This window comes from Lampetra planeri, chromosome 64, assembly GCF_965212315.1.
Source record: "Lampetra planeri chromosome 64, kcLamPlan1.2.h2, whole genome shotgun sequence".
Taxonomy (NCBI): domain Eukaryota; kingdom Metazoa; phylum Chordata; class Hyperoartia; order Petromyzontiformes; family Petromyzontidae; genus Lampetra; species Lampetra planeri.
This window is the reverse complement of record NC_136170.1, coordinates 4,381,805-4,401,897: the sequence shown is the minus strand read 5'-3', so window position 1 is coordinate 4,401,897 and position 20,093 is coordinate 4,381,805. Positions and strand designations below refer to the sequence as shown.

General features: G+C 53.8%; 1 protein-coding gene across 2 annotated transcripts in view; it reads left to right on the top strand.

The window, feature by feature from the left end:
- The window catches only part of LOC144737010 (alpha-1,6-mannosylglycoprotein 6-beta-N-acetylglucosaminyltransferase B-like), a 53,827-nt gene that overhangs the window by 15,719 nt on the left and 18,015 nt on the right, over positions 1-20,093 (top strand). For both annotated transcript variants that reach the window (XM_078619658.1, XM_078619656.1), the window contains 7 exons: positions 93-260; positions 1,311-1,487; positions 1,952-2,124; positions 5,143-5,274; positions 6,257-6,390; positions 18,751-18,875; positions 19,749-19,904. In XM_078619658.1, the coding sequence (XP_078475784.1) occupies positions 93-260; positions 1,311-1,487; positions 1,952-2,124; positions 5,143-5,274; positions 6,257-6,390; positions 18,751-18,875; positions 19,749-19,904 (1,065 nt within the window). The remainder of the gene's footprint in view (positions 1-92; positions 261-1,310; positions 1,488-1,951; positions 2,125-5,142; positions 5,275-6,256; positions 6,391-18,750; positions 18,876-19,748; positions 19,905-20,093) is intronic.

Here is a 20,093-nt window from a genome sequence, read left to right as displayed (position 1 = left end):
TGCTGCTGCTGCTGCTGTTGGTGCTGCTGTTGCTGCTGCTACTGCTGGTGCTGCTACTACTGCTGGTACTGCTGCTGGCGCTGCTGCTGCAGTACCTGCAGAGGGTGTGGGTGCAGGACCCATGCTACGCGTTCTACGGGGTGGATGGCTCCGTGTGCTCTGCGCTCGACTACCTCGGCACTGTCGAGCACTTCTGCCCGCCGCCGATCCGTGCACCGTCTGCCACCGGCGCCACCACCACCACACCAGCCGGCGCCGCGGTATTTTGGATGCCCCACAGAATTCTGGTGTCACGATCAGGGCAAGACGGGTTCCCGATCACATCTCCCCCTGATGTGCGGAATTGAATCAGACAATCCACGAGAAGATCTGCAAAGCGGACTTCAGTTTATACAGACGCAATACTACAACAACGATGACAGCAACTATCGTTTTCCACCACGGTGCTTGTACCAGGCTAGGTGCACTTTGAGGGTATGTGAAGTGTCGAAGGCTCACTGCCAATAGGAAGTCACGGATACAGACCCAGCAGGTGCCATGGGTTGACTGGCAGATGCCCCAGCTGTGCTCCCCACTGTACCCACTTGCTGCGTTTTAGCCACCCGGTTCTCCACTCATTGTTGTGAGCATCGCTCCTCTGAAGGGTGACTGCCTCTAACTGTCCAGTAGTGTCCTTCATGAGCCTCCTCCACAGAGGCCGATATTGACACCACTGGTACCAGTCATCAGCAAGTCCACTCAGCTCTACATCCTCCTGGACTATATCAGTCCATGTCTTCGCTTACTCGTGTTGTGCCCATTTAGCCTCTATCCGGCCGAACAGAAGCTGTTTGCGGTGTCTAGGCATACGGGCTACATGACCCATGAGCTCCTCCCACAATCCAGTCTGGTTACACCCAGGATGGATCGTTAGACAGGCTAGAATCAATGTTTCAAACCAGCGAAGATGTTCCTGTTAGGAGAAATGCTCTTAGTGAGTAGCACCACCTGTGAAGGCCAGCACAGCACACGAGGTGGGTTGGTGGTCAGCTCCATGCCCAGCTGCTTTTGTCTCCAAATTGCTGATGCTTGAGGCTGAGTCAACCTAGGTGAGGCCCATGACTGGTTTAGATAATTTTCACTCTGTGTTGGCTGTGAGCGGGAATCGAACTCCGGTCACCAGGTTTGAAGTGGTGAGTGCTAACCACTGCACCACTGCTCCCCGCAACAAACACACCATACAGATACCACACACAGACACGAGTGTGGTGACCCCTGTGACCCCTGTGACCCCTGTGACCCCTGCGACCCCTGCGACCCGCATCTCTGAGGCTGCGGAGCTGCGTAGCGACGTGGAGCCGCTCGCCGCCGCCATGGTGGCCGCTCACAGCCACCTCCCCGCCGTGACCTTCATGGCCTCCCGGCTCCGGCGCATGCGGAGGATGTGGAAGAGCGCCGCCTCCAACGCCACCATCACTGCCCCCAGCACTCTGCGTGCGCAGAAGAAGGTACGAGTCTCCGCGGGTTTCTTATCTATTTTTTCCGAAAGCTATTTTAAAAAAAATTTATTCACCAGGTAATGCTTAACTGAGCTATGTAGTTGTTTTTCAGAAGCGATCTGGCCATCACAAATGATAGCTCAACAAAGTGGCTCGTCGTCACCGTCGTGTGTAAATTTATAGCGGAAGCCAAATGCTCTTGGCGCGTGACGTTGATTTAAAAATCCACGCGACCACGGAGAGAGAGAGAGAGAAAGACGAAAACTACAAAAATACAACAGGCGGCAGTATCGGGATCATACCCCCGACCTCCTGTATACCAAGTGAGGTAGTTAACATCTCCTAGCTACCATGGTTACCCCTATCGATCTCCACGAGCCTCCGTGAACTCTCTGTGAATCCGTGCAAGCCTCCGTCTCCAGGAAGCCCTCTGCGAATTTGCAAGCTTTGTGTGTCGGCACGCTCCACGGCAGATCCTCGTTCACCTGGGCCTGCTCGTCGAGGGCAATGGCGGGGGGCTGTTCGGCGAGCAGGTGACCCGTGGTGGTCCCCTTGGGGAGCTGGTGCAGTGGGCCGATGCTCTGGGGGCGCTGTACACGCTGGGACACTCCATCTCCCTGTCAACGTCCCTCACGGATCTCAAGAGGTGAGAGGGTGCAGGTGGGTCACGTACGACATTCGCGTGCACGATCCTCGTTGTTCATGTGGCCACTGAGGCAAGGCCCATGCCACACGGCCAACGTCCTCGCTCTGGCACAGCCTGGAAACGTGCCTCCTCCCCCTAGCCCTCCACAACCGATACTTCCTTGTCCGCCTCCCAATCCCTCTCTGCTGCTGCCTCCTCCTCTTCTTGCTGCTGCTCTGGGAAGGATAAAGCATGGGCTGGGGAATATATGGAGCTGATGTGGTGTACAAGAGAATGTGGAGCTGAGAGGACTTGCCGATGACCGGTACCAGCGGTGTCAACATCGGTCTCTATGGAGGAGGAGGCTGCTGGGCAGTTGGAGGCAGTCGACCTCCAGCAACAATGGAGGGCTGAGGAGCAAACCTCACAACTAGCAGAACGCCAGGAGGATAAAAGGTAGCAAGTTGGCACAGTCAACAAATGGCACATGGGTCTGTCCTATTACCCGCTAGCCTGGCACAAGCGCTGTGGTGAAATCACCGCCGCTTAGTTTTTGCATGTGAATGAGTTTTGTGTGGTGAGTGAGATGTCTGGTGGTGAGTGAGATCGTGATGAATGAGTTTTGTGTGGTGAGTGAGATGTCTCGTGGTGAGTGAGATATCTCGTGGTGAGTGAGATCGTGGTGAGTGAGATCATGGTGAGTGAGATTGTGGTGAGATGTCTCGTGGTGAGTGAGATGTCTCGTGGAGAGTGAGATGTCTCGTGGTCAGTGAGATGGTGGTGAGTGAGATCATGGTGAGTGAGATCATGGTGAGTGAGATGTCTCGTGGTGAGTGAGATGTCTCGTGGTGAGTGAGACGTCTCGTGGTGAGTGAGACGTCTCGTGGTGAGTGAGACGTCTCGTGGTGAGTGAGATCGTGGTGAGTGAGATTGTGGTGAGTGAGATGTCTCGTGGTGAGACGTCTCGTGGTGAGTGAGATCGTGGTGAATGAGTTTTGTGTGGTGAGTGAGATCGTGGTGAGTGAGGTCGTGGTGAGGGAGACGTCTCGTAGTGAGTGAGATGTCTCGTGGTGAGTGAGATATCTCGTGGTGAGTGAGATATCTCGTGGTGAGTGAGATCGTGGTGAGTGAGATCATGGTGAGTGAGATTGTGGTGAGTGAGATGTCTCGTGGTGAGTGAGATGTCTCGTGGAGAGTGAGATGTCTCGTGGTGAGTGAGATGGTGGTGAGTGAAATCATGGTGAGTGAGATCATGGTGAGTGAGATGTCTCGTGGTGAGTGAGACATCTCGTGGTGAGTGAGACGTCTCGTGGTGAGTGAGATCGTGGTGAGTGAGATCGTGGTGAGATGTCTCGTGGAGAGTGAGATGTCTCGTGGTGAGTGAGATCGTGGTGAGTGAGATGTCTCGTAGTGAGTGAGACGTCTCGTGGTGAGTGAGATCGTGGTGAGTGAAATCATGGTGAGTGAGATGTCTCGTGGTGAGTGAGATGTCTCGTGGTGAGTGAGATCGTGGTGAGTGAGATGTCTCGTGGTGAGTGAGACGTCTCGTGGTGAGTGAGATCGTGGTGAGTGAGATGACTCGTAGTGAATGAGATCGTGGTGAGTGAGATGTCTCGTGGTGAGTGAGATGTCTCGTGGTGAGTGAGATCGTGGTGAGTGAGATCGTGGTGAGTGAGACATCTCGTGGTGAGTGAGATATCTCGTGGTGAGTGAGATCGTGGTGAGTGAGATCGTGGTGAGTGAGATCGTGGTGAGATGTCTCTTGGAGAGTGAGATGTCTCGTGGTGAGTGAGATCGTGGTGAGTGAGATGTCTCGTAGTGAGTGAGACATCTCGTGGTGAGTGAGATCGTGGTGAGTGAGATCATGGTGAGTGAGATGTCTCGTGGTGAGTGAGATGTCTCGTGGTGAGTGAGATGTCTCGTGGTGAGTGAGATCGTGGTGAGTGATATGTCTCGTGGTGAGTGAGACGTCTCGTGGTGAGTGAGATCGTGGTGAGTGAGATGACTCGTGGTGAATGAGATCGTGGTGAGTGAGATGTCTCGTGGTGAGTGAGATGTCTCGTGGTGAGTGAGATCGTGGTGAGTGAGATCATGGTGAGTGAGATGTCTCGTGGTGAGTGAGATCGTGGTGAGTGAGATGTCTCGTGGTGAGTGAGATCGTGGTGAGTGAGATCGTGGTGAGTGAGATCGTGGTGAGTGAGATCGTGGTGAGTGAGACGTCTCGTGGTGAGTGAGACGTCTCGTGGTGAGTGAGATCGTGGTGAGTGAGATGTCTCGTGGTGAGTGAGATGTATCGTGGTGAGTGAGATGTCTCGTGGTGAGTGAGATGTCTCGTGGTGAGTGAGATCGTGGTGAGTGAGATGTCTCGTGGTGAGTGAGATCGTGGTGAGTGAGATGTCTCGTGGTGAGTGAGACGTCTCGTGGTGAGTGAGACGTCTCGTGGTGAGTGAGACGTCTCGTGGTGAGTGAGATCGTGGTGAGTGAGATCATGGTGAGTGAGATCGTGGTGAGTGAGATGTCTCGTGGTGAGTGAGATCGTGGTGAGTGAGACGTCTCATGGTGAGTGAGACGTCTCGTGGTGAGTGAGATCGTGGTGAGTGAGATCGTGGTGAGTGAGATCGTGGTGAGTGAGAACGTGGTGAGTGAGATCATGGTGAGTGAGATGTCTCGTGGTGAGTGAGATGTATCTGTGGTTAGTAAGATGTCTCTGTGGTTAGTGAGATGTCTCGTGGTGAGTGAGATGTCTCGTGGTGAGTGAGATCGTGGTGAGTGAGATGTTTCGTGGTGAGTGAGATTGTGGTGAGTAATATCGTGGTGAGTGAGATGTCTCGTGGTGAGTGAGATGTCTCTGTGGTTAGTAAGATGTTTCCGTGGTGGGTAAGATGTCTATCGTGGTGAGTAAGATGTCTCTGTGGTGGGTAAGATGTCTCTGTGGTGGGTGAGATGTCTCCGTGGTGGGTAAGATGTCTATCGTGGTGAGTGAGATGTCTCTGTGGTGGGTGAGATGTCTATCGTGGTGGGTAAAAATTTTCGTTGCAGGCTGCTCGCGGTGCCCCCTGGCAAGGGCAGCTGCCCCATCACCACCCTGCTGCCCTTCGACCTCGTGTACACCGACTACCTGGGCCTCTCGCAAATGAGCCAGAACATGGGGCTCTCGTTCCGCGCGTATGCGTGAGTCTTCGCGGGCATGGCCCACGACCTCACAGCGCCGCTGGCATGGCCGCGTACGCTGCACCCGACGTCACGGTTCAATGGTGGCGATCATCATCATCATCACCATAGACCCGACTGCTGGCAGCAGAATGATGCCTGGCTCGTGGGATCAGGTGCCCAGTTGCTTTGTGCCACGCAGGGATGGCTGCCGTCCCTGAGGGGGAGGAGCCCTTGAAATGCGCTGAGACGATGGGTTGCGACGTTTCCATTGTCATTTGAGTTTCAATGAGTGCTCTGGTGCGTACTCCCTACGTGTGCTGCATATTCTCTGTTCTGTACTCTCTGTGTACTCTTGAGACAAAAATACAGAGCTTACGTGCACATATATATGATCAGAAATGATGAAAAACAATATGAGTCGGGTTTTACCCTTTCTGGAAATAAAACAGGAGTTGTGTTAAGATGTTAAACTTATTTAAAGGTGAGGGACGTGAAAACGGAATAGCGGTTGCCCACGGCGTGCTACCTGGCAATTTTTTTTAGTGTAAACCCCACCATTTGAGAGCCAAATCCCTCACAAGCGCGCGAACGCAGACAGACAGACGGGCAAAAAATGTATTTATAGGTAAGATTCGTATACTTGTTCCTAACTTTTGTCAACGGCTTCTCTCGCTCCCAACTTTAAGTTTGTCCCCTTTATTTTTCACCGATTCACCATAAAAAAAAAATGTTCAGATTACGCTCGCGACGACCAGTTAACAAAAACAAAAATAACAACCTCCTCGTCTGTCGGTGCCGCAATATCCCCCCCCCCCCCCCCGAAGCCCGAACCCCGTCCTCCGCAAATTTGTGTTGGCTCGCGCGGCACCCACAGGACCTCCCGCATACAGTGACCCAAACCTCTCAACCCCCCCCCCCCTCTCGGCGGTTCACCACCTTCCACGTGATGGGTGGAACGGCTCTCCCTCTCCCCATTCCCACCCCCGGACCGGCGCGGCAGCTGCCGCTACCGCGTGGTGGACTCGTTTGGCACGGAGCCGGCCTACAACCACGCGGCCTACGCCGAGAGGATCGGCCTCAAGTCGGCCTGGGGCTCCTGGGGCCTGCAGCCACAGCAGTACCTCACCATGTTCCGTGAGTACCCAGTTACTCACCATGTTCCCTGAGTACCCAGTTCCTCACCGTGTTCCCTGGGTACCCAGTTACTCACCATGTTCCGTGAGTACCCAGTTCCTCACCGTGTTCCCTGAGTACCCAGTTCCTCACCATGTTCCCTGAGTACCCAGTTCCTCACCGTGTTCCCTGGGTACCCAGTTCCTCACCATGTTCCCTGAGTACCCAGTTCCGCAGCGTGTTCCCTGAGTACCCAGTTCCTCACCGTGTTCCCTGAGTACCCAGTTCCTCACCATGTTCCCTGAGTACCCAGTTCCTCACCATGTTCCCTGAGTACCCAGTTCCTCACCGTGTTCCCTGAGTACCCAGTTACTCACCATGTTCCCTGAGTACCCAGTTCCTCACCGTGTTCCCTGAGTACCCAGTTCCTCACCGTGTTCCCTGGGTACCCAGTTACTCACCGTGTTCCCTGAGTACCCAGTTCCTCACCATGTTCCCTGAGTACCCAGTTCCTCACCGTGTTCCCTGGGTACCCAGTTCCTCACCATGTTCCCTGAGTACCCAGTTCCTCACCGTGTTCCCTGAGTACCCAGTTCCTCACCATGTTCCCTGAGTACCCAGTTCCTCACCATGTTCCCTGAGTACCCAGTTCCTCACCGTGTTCCCTGAGTACCCAGTTCCTCACCATGTTCCCTGAGTACCCAGTTCCTCACCTTGTTCCCTGAGTACCCAGTTACTCACCGTGTTCCCTGAGTACCCAGTTACTCACCGTGTTCCCTGGGTACCCAGTTACTCACCATGTTCTGTGAGTGTGAAGGAGTGTAAATTTCGATTTAAAGCTTTCGTGACTGCAGGGATTCATCTTCTTGGTTCTTTCGGTAAAGTCACGTAGAAGGGAAGTAATACAATAATAAAAATAAAACATAATAAAATAATCCTCACGACGTTTCGGCCACAACGCAAGCAGCCGTCCTCAGGTGGAGAACAGGTCCGTCAAATAGTCTGAATGGCACGCTCCAGGCTTGAAGCGACTATTTATGCTGGGATGGAGGAGCAAAGAGTGTCTTGACAAAATAATTAGCATATCAAGAGGAATTTAGCATATTTATGGGAAATGCAGATATGCGATTAGCACTACTTGTGAAATGCGTAGGAGGTTTGGCGAGGGGTTTAAAGTCATTATGCCCATGCATTATGCAGGATTAGCAGAATCAAAGGGAGGGAGTAAGGTCAGAATTAATAAAGGGAAGGAATGTTAATAATATGGTGTCGCAGCAACTAATATGCTTATTGACTATACCTTGTCATATTACACTATGTTTTATTCTACCCACTCAACTGTATAGCACACTGCTATATAGTCACTATAAAATTACGATACTATATATTACCTTATACATTGTATTAAACATTACACTTTAATACTATTTATTATTATATAATATGTTATACACTATACCATAAACCAGAGGTGGGACAAAGTCATTGTTATGCAAGTCCAAGTCGAGTCGCAAGTCATCAAATTCATGACTCGAGTCTGACTCGAGTCCAAGTCACATGACTCGAGTCCACATCTCATAGGTGGGACAAAGTCATTGTTATGCAAGTCCAAGTCGAGTCGCAAGTCATCAAATTCATGACTCGAGTCTGACTCGAGTCCAAGTCACATGACTCGAGTCCACACCTCTGCCATAAACCGTCGCGTGAAAGGTACTAAGAGGAAGCAACGAAATATGTCAATGGGAGAATGGTGTTAGGAAGCTTGTAGCGGAGCAAAGAATCCATTCCCTACGGAGTGCATATCAAGAGGAATTTAGCATATTTATGGGAAATGCAGATATGCGATTAGGAGGATTGGCGAGGGGTTTAAAGTCATTATGCCCATGCATTATGCAGGATTAGCAGTATCAAAGGGAGGGAGTAAGGTTAGAATTAATAAAGGGAAAGAATGTTAATAATATGGCGCCGCAGCAACTAATATGTTTTTAGACTATACATTGTAATATTACACTACGTATTATTCTACCCACCCAACTGTATACCACACTGCTGTATATTCACCATACAATTGCGATACTATATATTACCTTATACATTGTATTAAACATTACACTTTAATACTATTTATTATTATACAATATGCTATACACTATACCACTGACCGTCGCGTGAAAGGCACCAAGAGGAAGCAACGAAATATGTCAATGGGAGAGTGATGACAGGAAGCCCGCAGCGGAGCAAAGAACCCACTCCCCGCGGAGAATACAGGATATATAGTCAATGTCAGCGAATGGAACGCGGTCCGAAAGTCACCGTAAACGTGGACACAATCAGTTAAGATCCGAAATGGTGTATTACGTCCTTCCAATGATTGCTAAGCCAGTGTGGTATACAGTTGGATGGGTAGAATAATACATAGTGTAATATTGCAATGTATAGTCTAAAAACATATTAGTTGCTGCGGCGCCATATTATTAACATTCTTTCCCTTTATTAATTCTAACCTTACTCCCTCCCTTTGATACTGCTAATCCTGCATAATGCATGGGCATAATGACTTTAAACCCCTCGCCAATCCTCCTAATCGCATATCTGCATTTCCCATAAATATGCAAAATTCCTCTTGATATGCACTCCGCAGGGAATGGATTCTTTGCTCCGCTGCAAGCTTCCTACCACCATTCTCCCATTGACATATTTCGTTGCTTCCTCTTAGTACCTTTCACGCGACGGTTTATGGTATAGTGTATAACATATTATATAATAATAAATAGTATTTAAGTGTAATGTTTAATACAATGTATAAGGTAATATATAGTATCGTAATTTCATAGTGAATATGTAGTGGTGGTGTTGACGTGCGCCGACTGTGACAGTGATGGATCACGGGGCGGCGCGAGGTGCGGGGTTGGGCACGCGTTGTGGGCGTGGGGTGGACGCGCGCGCCGGGAGTGACAGATGACGGGGCGGCGCGGCGTGGGTGCTGAGGCACGCTGAGATGTGGGAAAACAGGATCGTAGCCAGCGCCCAGTGATTGGTCGAATAGGATGGGTGCTCGCAGCGACGTCCGCAGGTGGGGTATAAAGGGGGACGCGCGAGAGCACTCGGGGAGAGTTACCCAGTTGAAGACCAGAAGACGGAGCTGAAGACCTAGTGCCCCGAGACCCCTAGTCCCGCCGTCCTTGTAGGGACCGGGGCCCTGTGTGGCTCGGAGGCGAGACTGTGGGACCCGGGGTCCGACGCCCACGTGGGTCGGGCTGGGGACCCACAGTTAAGATGGATACCCCGGGCAGGGAGTGTCCCGAGTAGCTCAGTGGGCGTTAGTCGCCAGGGTAGCTAAGTGGGTGTTGGTCACCCGAGTAGCTCAGGGGCGTTAGTCGCCGAGTAGCTAAGTGGGTGTTGGTCACCCGAGTAGCTCAGTGGGCGTTAGTCGCCGAGTAGCTAAGTGGGTGTTGGTCACCCGAGTAGCTCAGTGGGCGTTAGTCGCCAGGGTAGCTAAGTGGGTGTTTGTCACCCGAGATACTAAGTGGGTGTTTGTCACCCGAGATACTAAGTGGGTGTTTGTCACCCGCGATACTAAGTGGGTGTTTGTCACCCGAGATACTAAGTAGGTGTTAGTCACCTGTGAACGAGTTTGGTAAAATAAAGAGTGTGTTACCCGTGAAGTCGTCTCCCGCCGAGTTACTACATTACAACTGGCGTCAGAAGTAAACCTGTCTTCAAGAAGTATGGACACGAGGAAGACTACCCGTACCCACGAGCGAGGTCGGGACGACGACGGCGTACCGGGGACACCAACCTCGGGAGGAGAGGACGAGGAGTTGCCGCCGATGCAGCACTTCGCGGTGATGGCCGACGCTCCGCTCGCCTCCGACACCAGCCTCCAAGACGCGCACTCCCGGTTGGCGGAGTTGCTACTCGCCGCCGCCGCTGTCTTGGCGGACATCTCTGTTCCGGCGAGCGGAAAAACGGCTGCGGGGTTGGTGGAGAAAGCGACGTTGGAGGGATCCCGCCAAAAGGCGCTTCGCGCCAAAAGTCTGGAAGTTGCCGCCGTTTTTGAGGGGCCGCCATCGATTGGCGGGAAACACGGACACCACGTGGCCGGAGACCTCCGCTCAGCGCAGCCCACGTCATCAGCGCGCGCCGGAGCTCTCCATTTTGCGCCTGACAACCGAGCCGACATTTTACACAACTACAGCGGAGCGCGGGAAAATCTCTCCGACGTCGACGACGATCGGGTCCTCCAGCAAAGATTGCCCGCGCTGTCGGCGTTCAAGGTGGATGGGGGCGACTGGGGAGCCTTCCAACGAAGGTTCCTCGCTCATCAGGAGATGTCGGGGTGGTCCGACACCACTGCCCTGCGTGCGTTGCCAGCGATGCTCGACGACGACGCGCTTGCAGCCTTCACATCTGCTGCAAGGTCGTCCCGCTCTACGCTCCAGGCCGCACTACACCTGATGGCGAAGGTGTTCGGACCGCCCTCCACGTGTCGCCACCAGTTCTACGATCGGCGGAAGGTGGCTGGAGAAACGACGCTCGCCTATCGCACGGCACTGCTCGCCTTGGCGGACGCAGCTTTTCCCCGCATGGATAAGGAGGGGAAGGACGCCATGGTGACGGAGCAGCTGCTGGCGTTGGCCCACGAGTTGGGGGTCCCCATCAATGTGGCGGACGAAATGGATATCTGCTCCCTGGCGATCGCCACGAGCATTCACGCGTAAGAGGTCCTCAAACGCAAGCCGGGGGTCGTCTGCAATGGGCGGGGAACGCGGCACTGGCCGCCACGATCGCCGAACCTCAGCCAGCTGCGGATCAGGAGCAGGCCTTCGCTGCATCGCGTCCGGGGGAGTGGAGAACGGGAGGTCGTTCGCCCACACGTTCATCCCGCAAGCTGGAGCAACCGAAACCTACGACGTCCCTCGTCGTCTGCTACAACTGCGGCCTTCGGGGCCACGTCGCAGCCGGGTGCCGGGCCCCGCGTCAGCGCGCCACAGGACCACGTCGGGACGACGACCAGGCCCACAAGTCATCCCAACAAAACCCGGCAAGTCGCGGCACCTCACACGTTCGGTCCACAAACACGGCACATTCGGGTCGCCGCTTAGCGGTGGGGGGTTCGCGGCTGGGTGCCAGGGGTTCACTTCGGCGAGGGGGGTCCGTACACGGCCCGCAAGCAGTCGAGTGGTCCGAATTGGCCCACAGGATAGTGGCTGCGTCGGCCGGGTCGTCCGTGGTGACGGGGTTTATTGACGGGGTTGAGGTCCGGGTGCTGGTGGACACGGGTGCGTCGGCCACTATCATCTCGGACCTTATTTATAACATTCTTCCCGTCCAAAGTAGACCCCTTCTGCCAGTAGACGTGCCATTTTATGCGGCGAATGGGGGATCCCTGGGGATCATCGGCCAGATTCGGGCGACTATTTGCATTGGTGACATCAAATTGGCGGGCCCTATTTTTGTATCATCATCGCTGGCCGTTCCCTGTTTGCTAGGTACGGACTTTTTGTCCAAAATGCCCATCAAAATTCTTATAGATCAGGCCTGCATTGAGCTTCCGTCAGGTCGGCGGGTTGCGTTCTTGACGAGCCCTACCAAAATACGCACGGTTTGTGCGACGGTGCAGGCGCTGGCAACTCACACTGTACGGGTGCCCCCGGGATCGCAAATGTTGGTACCCCTTCGGTTGAGGAAACCACTCGAGGTGGGTGCGGAGGCACAGGGGGTGCTGTTGGGGCCGTCTAACAGGGCCAGAAGGGGCCTCGATTTAGCAGTTGCTCAAACCATGGTGAGAGGGGACAGTGAGCCATTCGTAATGGTCTTGAATACGGGCTCGCGGCCGGCCGTAATTGCGCAGGGAACGGTGCTGGCTCACGCCGCGCCGCTACCCGTTGAGGAACGGCTCGTGGCTCAAGCAGATTTCACTGTCGAGTCGCATCCTCCAAGTGATGAGGGGACTGAGTGGTTGGACTCGTTGTGTGCCGGTTCGGCTAACTTGTCCAAGGTGCAATTGGGAGCATTGAGGGGTTTGCTACTCGAGTTTGCTGACGTGTTCAGCAAACATAGGTACGATATCGGCTGCACTGACCTGTTGCGCCACCACATAGCTACAGGGGACGCGGCCCCTATTCGTCAGAATCCCTTCCGGCTCAGCCCAGCCGAGAAGGAGCATGTGCAATCGGCGGTTAATGATATGTTGGCGGCCGATATCATTTCGCCCTCTTCTAGTCCGTGGGGTGCTCCTATTGTCCTAGTAAAAAAACAGGACGGGTCCTTGCGGTTTTGTGTCGATTTCCGCCGCTTAAACAAAATCTCGATGGCGGATGCGTATCCGCTCCCCAGGATGGATGAGTCGCTGGATGCCTTGGCGGGAGCACAGTTTTTTTCCACACTCGATCTGCTTTCCGGATTTTGGCAATTACCACTCGATAACGAGTCTAAACCTAAAACCGCTTTCCGGACACCTGGTGGCCTATTTGAATTCAACCGGTTGCCCATGGGCTTACATTCCGCTCCCGCCACGTTCCAGAGACTCATGGAATTGGTTTTGTCGGGCCTCCAATGGGATACCTGTTTGATTTATCTCGACGATATCATCGTCTTCAGTCGAACTTTTGAGGAGCACCTCCAGCGACTGAGAGTGGTGTTCCTCAGGATGCGTTCCGCTAAGCTTAAATTTAAACCGGCTAAATGCTTTCTGCTTCGGGAATCGGTCAGGTATTTGGGCCATATCGTGAGTCGTTCAGGGATCTCGACGGACCCTGCTAAGACGCACTGCGTCAGCTCATGGCCAACGCCAACCTCGGTCACGGAGGTTCGCAGTTTCATTGGTTTCGCCTCCTATTACCGTCGTTTTGTCAAGCAGTTTGCCACCATAGCCAGGCCCCTGCACGCTTTGACGGCTAAGGGTGTGCAGTTTCACTGGGGGGCGGAAGAGGAGGCTGCGTTCTGCTCCCTTCGTGACGCCTTGGTGCGGGCTCCCCCCTTGTGTTACCCCGATTTCACACAACCGTTTTTGCTTGACACAGATGCCAGCAACACGGGTATCGGGGGGGTGCTCTCACAGGTGGTCGGGGGGGTTGAATGGGTGGTCGCCTACGGTAGTAGAGTTCTTTCCCCCGCCGAACAACGCTATTGCGTAACTCGTCGTGAATTGTTAGCGATTGTGTTTTTTACACAGCAATTCAGGCCGTATCTTTACGGCCGTCATTTTACGGTCCGTACGGACCATGCGGCTCTACAATACGCTATGCGCGTGGCACAGCCATCGGGCCAATTGTCCCGATGGTTGGAGGTCCTTCAGGACTACCAATTCACGACGATTTACCGCAAGGGATTGCGACACTCAAATGCGGACGCCTTGTCGCGGTTGCCACCGTGCACGGACTGCACATGTTTGTTGGGATCGGCGCGGTGCAAACCCCCGGTCGCCGGCACCCCGGGAGTTGCGCTCGCCGCCACTGACACGCCGGGAGTCGACGCCCCCACGGGGAGGGATTCGCTGTTGTCGTTGCCCCTCATTGAGTGGGGCCGTCTCCAAATGTCCGACGGTTCCCTACTTACGCTACGTCGAAAAGTTGGCGCTCCCGAGGTAGGGGATGCGCGGGTCGGTTCCTGGGTGTGCAGACAGGGCCTTTTGATGAAGTGGGACAACATGTCCCGGCGTCACGTGCTCGTTGTGCCTGTTGCTATGCGGGGTAGGGTCGTTCTGGCAGCTCATGAATGGCTCATGCATCTGGGTTTTCACAAAACGCTCGCCCTAATCCAGCGAGACTATTATTGGCCGGGGATGGGTAACGACGTGGCGAATATTCTTAAGGGATGCGTAGGGTGCGCCAAAAGAAAACCGCCACCATTGGCAGCTAATCCACCGCTGCAATCCATTCAAGTTTCGCGCATAAACGAATTAGTTGCGTTGGACATCTTGGGGCCCTTTCCTGCTACACCAAGGGGAAATAAGTTCCTGCTGGTTGGCGTAGAATACTTCACCCGATGGCCCATGGCATGGCCACTCGCCAACCAGTCGGCTGCAGCGGTGGCGGACGCCTTCGTCCAGGGCTATGTTTTGGACAAGGGCGCCCCCGAACGCTTGCTGACGGATCAAGGAAAGAATTTTTCGAGCGTTTTGTTGCGCGAGGTGTGCGACCTGTTGGGTACAAAGAAAGTGCGTACTTCCCCCTACCACCCGCAGACTGACGGGATGGTTGAGCGTCTGAACAGGACGATTACGTCTATGTTGTGCCAACAGGTCTGCGACGATCAGGTTGATTGGGACTTACAGGTGCCGGGGGTACTCGCGGCCTATCGAATGGCCCCTCATGCGGCGACGGGGTTTTCCCCATTTTTTCTTATGTATGGGCGGGAGGCCGATCCGGCCATGGACGTCCAACTGGGGATTTCCCAGCCACGTGCAAAATCAAAATTGGCAGACCACATCAAATTTAATATCGCCAAATTGACTGAAGCGCGGGAGGCGGCGAGGTTGAATTCGCGGTCTCGGCAAATTGCGAACGAGAGATTGCATGGGCGGAGGGTGCATACGCATGATTGGAAACCAGGCGATAAGGCCTGGCTGCATTGTCCACATGCACCGTTGGCTACGTCCCCCAAGTTGTTGAGACCTTGGAGGGGACCGGTGGAAATTGTGCGGGTTGCACGACCCCAGAGTATACAGATTAAATGGGAAAAACGCCGTTGGTACGTGCACCCCTCCCGACTGAAGCCCTATGCGGCACCGTGTGACCCCGTTCTGTGCCGTAACGACCGGGCGTGTGATGTGACCGTCGACTCAGGGAGGGAGGTGTCGCAGGCTGATCCTCACGTGTCTCCACCTGACCCACCCCCAGGTGCCTCGGGCTTGACGGCTGCTGACCGTCGGGAGCCTGAACCCCGCGGCACACACGGGTCCTCGATGCCTGGCCGATGTCTTCCTGAACCGCCGGCACCACCGGACGTTCAACCGCGTCTGGTGCCGTACGACGGACCGGCAAGGCGGACTCGGGCTAGGGCACAACAATTTTCATGAAGACGTTTTTTTTCGACACCGAGCTCGCCCGGTGTTCCCCTCTGCCGGGGTAATGTCCCGTTGTAGGGACGCTCGGAAAGAATGGGACGCTGCACGAGTCGAGAGAGAAAAAAAAAAAAAAAAATTTCCATTTATTTTTCTTGCTGCATACACATTGCTATTGTCACTCGCCGGATTGTATATATTGTTCTGTTGTCGCGGTGGCATTGGTTGATGGTTGCGGATGGTAGTGTTCGCGTTGTGTTGGGTTGTTACGTTAGTTGTTGTTCTTGTTGTTGTGTTGTGTTACGGGGCACACAGGGGGGTTTGTATATTTTTATAGCAGCCGGGTCGGCTGCGAGCTATGTGGTAGGGGGTGATGTAGTGGTGGTGTTGACGTGCGCCGACTGTGACAGTGATGGATCACGGGGCGGCGTGAGGTGCGGGGTTGGGCACGCGTTGTGGGCGTGGGGTGGACGCGCGCGCCGGGAGTGACAGATGACGGGGCGGCGCGGCGTGGGTGCTGAGGCACGCTGAGATGTGGGAAAACAGGATCGTAGCCAGCGCCCAGTGATTGGTCGAATAGGATGGGTGCTCGCAGCGACGTCCGCAGGTGGGGTATAAAGGGGGACGCGCGAGAGCACTCGGGGAGAGTTACCCAGTTGAAGACCAGAAGACGGAGCTGAAGACCTAGTGCCCCGAGACCCCTAGTCCCGCCGTCCTTGTAGGGACCGGGGCCCTGTGTGGCTCGGAGACGAGACTGTGGGACCCGGGGTCCGACGCCCACGTGGGTCGGGCTGGGGACCCACAGTCAAGACAGATACCCCGGGCAGGGAGTGTCCCGAGTAGCTCAGTGGGCGTTAGTCGCCAGGGTAGCTAAGTGGGTGTTGGTCACCCGAGTAGCTCAGGGGCGTTAGTCGCCGAGTAGCTAAGTGGGTGTTGGTCACCCGAGTAGCTCAGTGGGCGTTAGTCGCCGAGTAGCTAAGTGGGTGTTGGTCACCCGAGTAGCTCAGTGGGCGTTAGTCGCCAGGGTAGCTAAGTGGGTGTTTGTCACCCGCGATACTAAGTGGGTGTTTGTCACCCGAGATACTAAGTAGGTGTTAGTCACCTGTGAACGAGTTTGGTAAAATAAAGAGTGTGTTACCCGTGAAGTCGTCTCCCGCCGAGTTACTACATTACAAATATATAGCAGTGTGCTATACAGTTGAGTGGGTAGAATAAAACATAGTGTAATATGACAAGGTATAGTCAATAAGCATATTAGTTGCTGTGACACCATATTATTAACATTCCTTCCCTTTATTAATTCTGACCTTACTCCCTCCCTTTGATTCTGCTAATCCTGCATAATGCATGGGCATAATGACTTTAAACCCCTCGCCAAACCTCCTACGCATTTCACAAGTAGTGCTAATCGCATATCTGCATTTCCCATGAATATGCTAAATTCCTCTTGATATGCAAATTATTTTGTCAAGACGCTCTTCGCTACTCCATCCCAGCATAAATAGTCGCTCCAAGCCTGGAGCGTGACATTCAGACTCTATCTACTTGACGGACCTGTTCTCCACCTGAGGACGGCTGCTTGCGTTGTGGCCAAAACGTCGTGAGAATTATTTTATTATGTTTTATTTTTATTATTTTATTACTTCCCTTCTACGTGACTTTACCAAAAGAACCAAGAAGATGAGTGTTAGTGTGCGAGCAAGTGAGTATTTCTGTGTCCTCCGTGTTCTGTGAGTGTGAAGGAGTGTGAAGGAGTGTGAGTGAGCAAGCGAGTGAGTTTTTCGGTGTCTTCTCCGTGTTCTGTGAGTGTGAAGGAGTGTGAGTGAGCGAGCGAGTGAGTGTTTCTGTGTCCTCTCCGTGTTCTGTGAGTGTGAAGGAGTGTGAGTGAGCGAGTGAGTGAGTGTTTCTGTGTCCTCACCGTGTTCTGTGAGTGTGAAGGAGTGTGAGCGAGCGAGTGAGTGAGTGAGTGTTTCTGTGTCCTCACAGTGTTCTGTGTCCTCACAGTGTTCTGAGTGTGAAGGAGTGTGAGTGAGCGAGCAAGTGAGTGAGTGTTTCTGTGTCCTCACAGTGTTCTGTGAGTGTGAAGGAGTGTGAGTGAGCAAGCGAGTGAGTGTTTCGGTGTCTTCTCCGTGTTCTGTGAGTGTGAAGGAGTGTGAGTTGACGAGCGAGTGAGTGAGTGTTTGTGTCCTCACTGTGTTCTGTGAGTGTGAAGGAGTGTGAGCGAGCGAGCGAACGAGTGAGTGTTTCTGTGTCCTCACCGTGTTCTGCGAGTGTGAAGGAGTGTGAGCGAGCGAGTGAGTGAGTGTTTCTGTGTCCTCTCCGTGTTCTGTGAGTGTGAAGGAGTATGAGTGAGCGAATGAGTGAGTGTTTCTGCGTCCTCTCCATGTTCTGTGAGTGCGAAGGAGTATGAGTGAGCGGGCGAGTGAGTGAGTGTTTCTGTGTCCTCACCGTGTTCTGCAGACTTCATGCGTGTGGGTAGTTACTAGCGTGCTGCATGCTGCAAGCGAAACTTTGAACTGATCCTGGGCTTCCCCTAGGTCGACTCGGCCCGAAATGAGGACCCAGTGTGGTGTATGTAGACATCGGCTCTGGAGAGACAAAGGTGGCCGGGCGACTGAGGGAGATGGACTGCTTGCGTGTGGGCAACAAGCGGGACCTTTGCCTGTGTGCGTGTGTGTGAGCTCCTCCGGCAGGCAAGGCTGCGTTGGCTGGGCCATGTAGCCCGCATGCCCAGCCACGGCGTGCCAAAACAGCTTTTGTTCAGCCGGATAGAGGGGGCTAAACGGGCGCGGCACGGGCTAGAAAGGAGATGGAGTGACGTGGAACAGGAGGATGTGGAGCTGAGTGAATTTGCCGATGACTGGTACCAGCGGTGTCAAGATCGGCCTCTGTGGAGGAGGCTCGTGAAGGACGCTACTACTGGGCAGTTGGAGGCAGTCGCCCTCCAACAACAACGGAGGGCGGAGGAGTGATCTCACAACAACGAGCGGAGCACCGGGTGGCTAAAGCACAGCAAGTTGGCACAGGAGGGGGCACAGGTGGTGCATCAGCCAGTCATCTCAGTCAGTCGACCCGTGGCACCTGGGTCTGCCCCGTGACCTCCTGCCAGCGGACGTTCGACACTTCACGTGGCCTCAAGGTGCACATGGCCTAGCACAAGCGCCGTGGTGACGTCACCGCCACTCAGTGGAAAATGGCGGTTGTTGTTGTGTGCGTGTTTGTTGTGTGTGCGTGTATATATGTACGTGTGTATGTGTGCGCATGTATCTGTGTGTGTGCATGTGTGTGCGTGTGCATGTGTGTGTGCGTGCGCATGTACGTGCATGTCTGCGTGTGCCTGCGTGCGTGCGTGCGTGTGTTTGTTTGTGTGGCAGCACACACGCCAGACAACTCATTCCTGGGCTTCGTGAGTGCCATCCCAGAGGAGGAGGAGGCCGCGGAGATGCAAAAGGACAACCGCATGGCGCTCGTCTACGGCAAGGCAGAGTACATGTGGCAGGTGACCCTGAACGGTGACCCTGGGAAGGGAACCTGGGAAAGGTGACCCTGGGAGGTGAACCTGGGAGGAGTGACCTTGGCAGGTGACCCTACCAGGTGACCCTGACAGGGGACCCTGGGACCCCTCGTGGTGCCGCTGCTGCGGCTGATGCTGGTTCTGTATGATCCCAGTTACACTAAAACTCAATTTTAACTCTTTTTTTTTTATTTCACCAGCGATACAGACAGTGCTCGACTTACGAACACTCGGCACTTATGAAAAAGCTTCCATGAAAAAACATATTTTTGCTAACTTTGGCTTAAAACGCGAACTCGCGCTTGCAAATTGAACCACGGAACTATTTTGTTCATCGGAGTGCATTCTTGCATTTTGACTTACTAACCGTTCGAGTGAGGAACGGGCCTCAGGAACAAATTCATAAGTCGAGGACAGCCCTCGTTGCTCTCTTTCAGAAGCGACCTGGCCACAAATGATAGCCCAACTAAGTGGCTTGTCATCATCACGTGGAACTTTATAGCAGCCAAATACTTCAAAAATCCACGTGGCCACGGGGAGAGAGAAAGACACGCAAACTCCAAATATCCAGCAGGTGTCAGGGTCGAAATCGAACCCACGACCTCCTGTATACCAGGTGAGGTAGTTAACATCTCACTATGGCACCTACAAAAGGCGTACGTGCTCCTGCTGGGCCACATCACTCTGTCTTTGTCTCTTTGTGTCTCCATCTCTCTGTCTCATTCTCTCTTTATGTCTCTCTCTGTCTCTCTGTCGCCTCTCTGTCTCTCTCCATCTCTGTGCCTCTGCGTCTGTGTCTCTATCTGTCTCTTGTGTCTCTCTCCATTTTTCTGTCTCTGTCTCTTTGCGTCTGTCCAGGGCAAGGAGTCGTACCTGCGAGTCATAGCAGAGCAGATGGATCTGCACGCCACGGTGTACCAGCCGCCGGGAGCCGTCTCCACATTGCCTGCTTTCGTCACCAACCATGGCCTCCTGGCCCAGCCACAGCTGCAGGCACTGCTACACCGAGCCAAGGTTCAGTTACACTTACATCCGCATTTGTACATCCCATTTGGATTGTCTCATTTGGATTACCAAATGGGATGTACACAGAGACCCATAGCCTCATACAGAGACCCATAGCCTCATACAGAGACCCATAGCCTCATACAGAGACCCATAGCCTCATACAGAGACCCATAGACTCATACAGCGACCCATAGA